Source organism: Lupinus angustifolius, unplaced genomic scaffold (genome assembly GCF_001865875.1).
Source record: "Lupinus angustifolius cultivar Tanjil unplaced genomic scaffold, LupAngTanjil_v1.0 Scaffold_414, whole genome shotgun sequence".
NCBI classification, from domain to species: Eukaryota; Viridiplantae; Streptophyta; class Magnoliopsida; order Fabales; family Fabaceae; genus Lupinus; species Lupinus angustifolius.
In genome coordinates, this window is record NW_017727824.1 from 42732 (window position 1) to 45140 (window position 2409).

General features: G+C 37.6%; 1 protein-coding gene across 1 annotated transcript in view; it reads right to left on the minus strand.

The window, feature by feature from the left end:
• LOC109341222 overlaps window positions 1-1043 on the minus strand; it is a 2720-nt gene extending 1677 nt beyond the window's left edge. Inside the window, exon 1 of the mRNA XM_019579074.1 lies at window positions 460-1043. Within this exon, the coding sequence (XP_019434619.1) occupies window positions 460-1043 (584 nt within the window). The remainder of the gene's footprint in view (window positions 1-459) is intronic.
• Window positions 1044-2409: the final 1366 nt, after the last annotated feature.

Below are 2409 nucleotides of genomic sequence, written 5' to 3' on the forward strand. Positions count from 1 at the left end.
AAGCTAGTTGTGAGCTATGAAACCAGCTATGGTGAGCTACTCTGGAAAGCCTATTTGGGTTACTTGAGGTGAGGTCATTGGTGACTTCATGGTTTGCTTGATGGCTAAGTCAAGTCTGGGTGCACACCGCTTAGCACACCTGTTGCACAACTAATCTACTTGTTCAACAGCTTTGACCGTGCTGACTGGGACGTGGCCTGGTGCTTGCTGATCTCGGCACGAGTCTGGTTCTCCGCTGAGCTGCTTGGTTGCACTACTAAGCTGCTTGAGCATGTGCCAAGCTCATGTCTGACTGTGTCAGGACTAGTCTAGTGCTAGGCTGAGCGGTCAAGCAGGTCCGCTCAGCTACTTGCTTGAGTAGCTTGGTCCAAGTCAGGCTGGTGTCCAGGTCAGCTTAGCGTGGCTTGGTCCACGCTCAACTGAGCACATAGAGCTTGTTGAGATTGCCTATTTTTTAACCATTCTAGAAATCTCTGCTCATGAGCTTCAAGTGAGCCTTGTAACTCATCAATCTTGAAATTTTCATGATCTTTAGATTCCTCAATTGCAATAACAACATGGTCAAACTTGGCAGAGAGTGTTCCAAGGATCTTTTCTACAACAGCTTCTTGATGTATTTTCTCTCCATAATTCCTCATTATATTGGTCAATATACGAATTCTTGTGAAGTAATCTGCTATTGTTTCTTGCTCTTCCTTTTGTAGCAACTCATATTGGTTGCGTAACATCTGCAACATCACCTTCTTCACCTTTACTCCACCAGAATAGCATTTGTCTAGGATTTCCCTAGCTTCCTTGGAAGATATTGTAGCAGAGATGTTTTCAAACTTGGCCTGATCCACACATTGGTGTATCAAGAAGATTTCCTTGTAATTTCTTTTCTTGGCATCTCTGAATTCTAATTTCTCAACTTCAGTTGAGTTCTCATCTATTTGTTGAACTCCTTGTTGCACAACATCTAAACACTCTTGAAATCCAAAAATAGCTTTCATTTGAATGCTCCAGTGATCAAAATTATTCCCATCAAGAACGGGTAGATTCATTATAAATCCATTCGAGGTTGTCATTGTCTTTATTTTGTTTTGGTTCTTTGATCCTTGTTGTTCTCCACCGTAAGCTCTGCCACTGAATCTCCTTGGACCGTCGTGGGCACCACCACAAGGCCCTTGATTACATGGCTCTTAGAAATTGGACTTTGAATGTTGAGAAAAGAGTAAAGAAAATAAGTGAAGTTGGAGGGAAAAGAGGATGATGAATATTGTATGTTAATAGTCGGAAGTTCAAGTTGTTAGTGAGTTTTAACTACAAGCCCAATCATATACAATACAAAGCCCAAATCATTTTCCTAAAGTCTAAGCTATTTAATTACAAAGTATTAATCTCAACATGAATAACAAATACTAAAATACCATAAATATAATTTATACTTTCACTCATATCCTATTTTCTTTTATATTTTTAACTTTAAAAGTTAGACTTGCTTAGTGCTATGGAAGTTTCATAACATATGGATATTACATTATTAGATGGAATAAATCACAACATATGGATATTACATTACTATATGGAATAAATGCTAAGAAAGACAATAAGTACATTAAAAAAAACAAAGTTATAAGGAACTGGAAGGTATAGTATTATCCCTATCTCGTTCTTTCTGGTGATGCTAAAGGTTGGTTAAGAAGAGGCAATTATTAATAAGAGGATGAATCATTTTATAATTAAATATTGAATCATGCTATTGAATTATAAATTGATATTATCTTTATGCAGTGTGAAATTGGCCAAGAGGTTTAATATTTTCCTATCCCAGGGGGAATTTTCCAGATCATTTTATAAGTAAAGACTTAATCAGGCTAATGAACAAATTTTTTAAATATTAGTTATCATTGTTTAGATATTGTTCTATTAAATTGAATGTAATAGAACTCTTCCAAATTGTCAAGATTCTTTCCTTTTCAATTTGGGATGGAGCTGATAACTGTCAAACATACCTAAATTTCATACACTTTTATGGAACTTATCTTAAGCATAATTGAGAAAAACCGACTTAAAACAATTCTTTTTAGAGAAAATATCACAATCTTGTATATTTATGTTTGTATTTATTTTTAATGTGTTTTGTAGGATTTAGAAAGAAAAAGAAAAGAGAAAAAAGACTCATGGTCCAAGAAGGAAAAGAAGTCAAACTCGAGGTACTCAAGCATGCAGCTGAGCATGGACCAAGCCACGTTGAGCTGACCTGGACACCAGCATGGCTCAGTCAAACCCACCTGGCACAGACCAAGTTGCTCAAGCAAGCAGCTGAGTGGACCTGCTTGACCACTCAGCCTAGCACCAGACAAAGCCTAACACGGCCAGAACACAAGCTTGGCACGGTCAAGCACAAGCCTGGCACACACCCAAGCT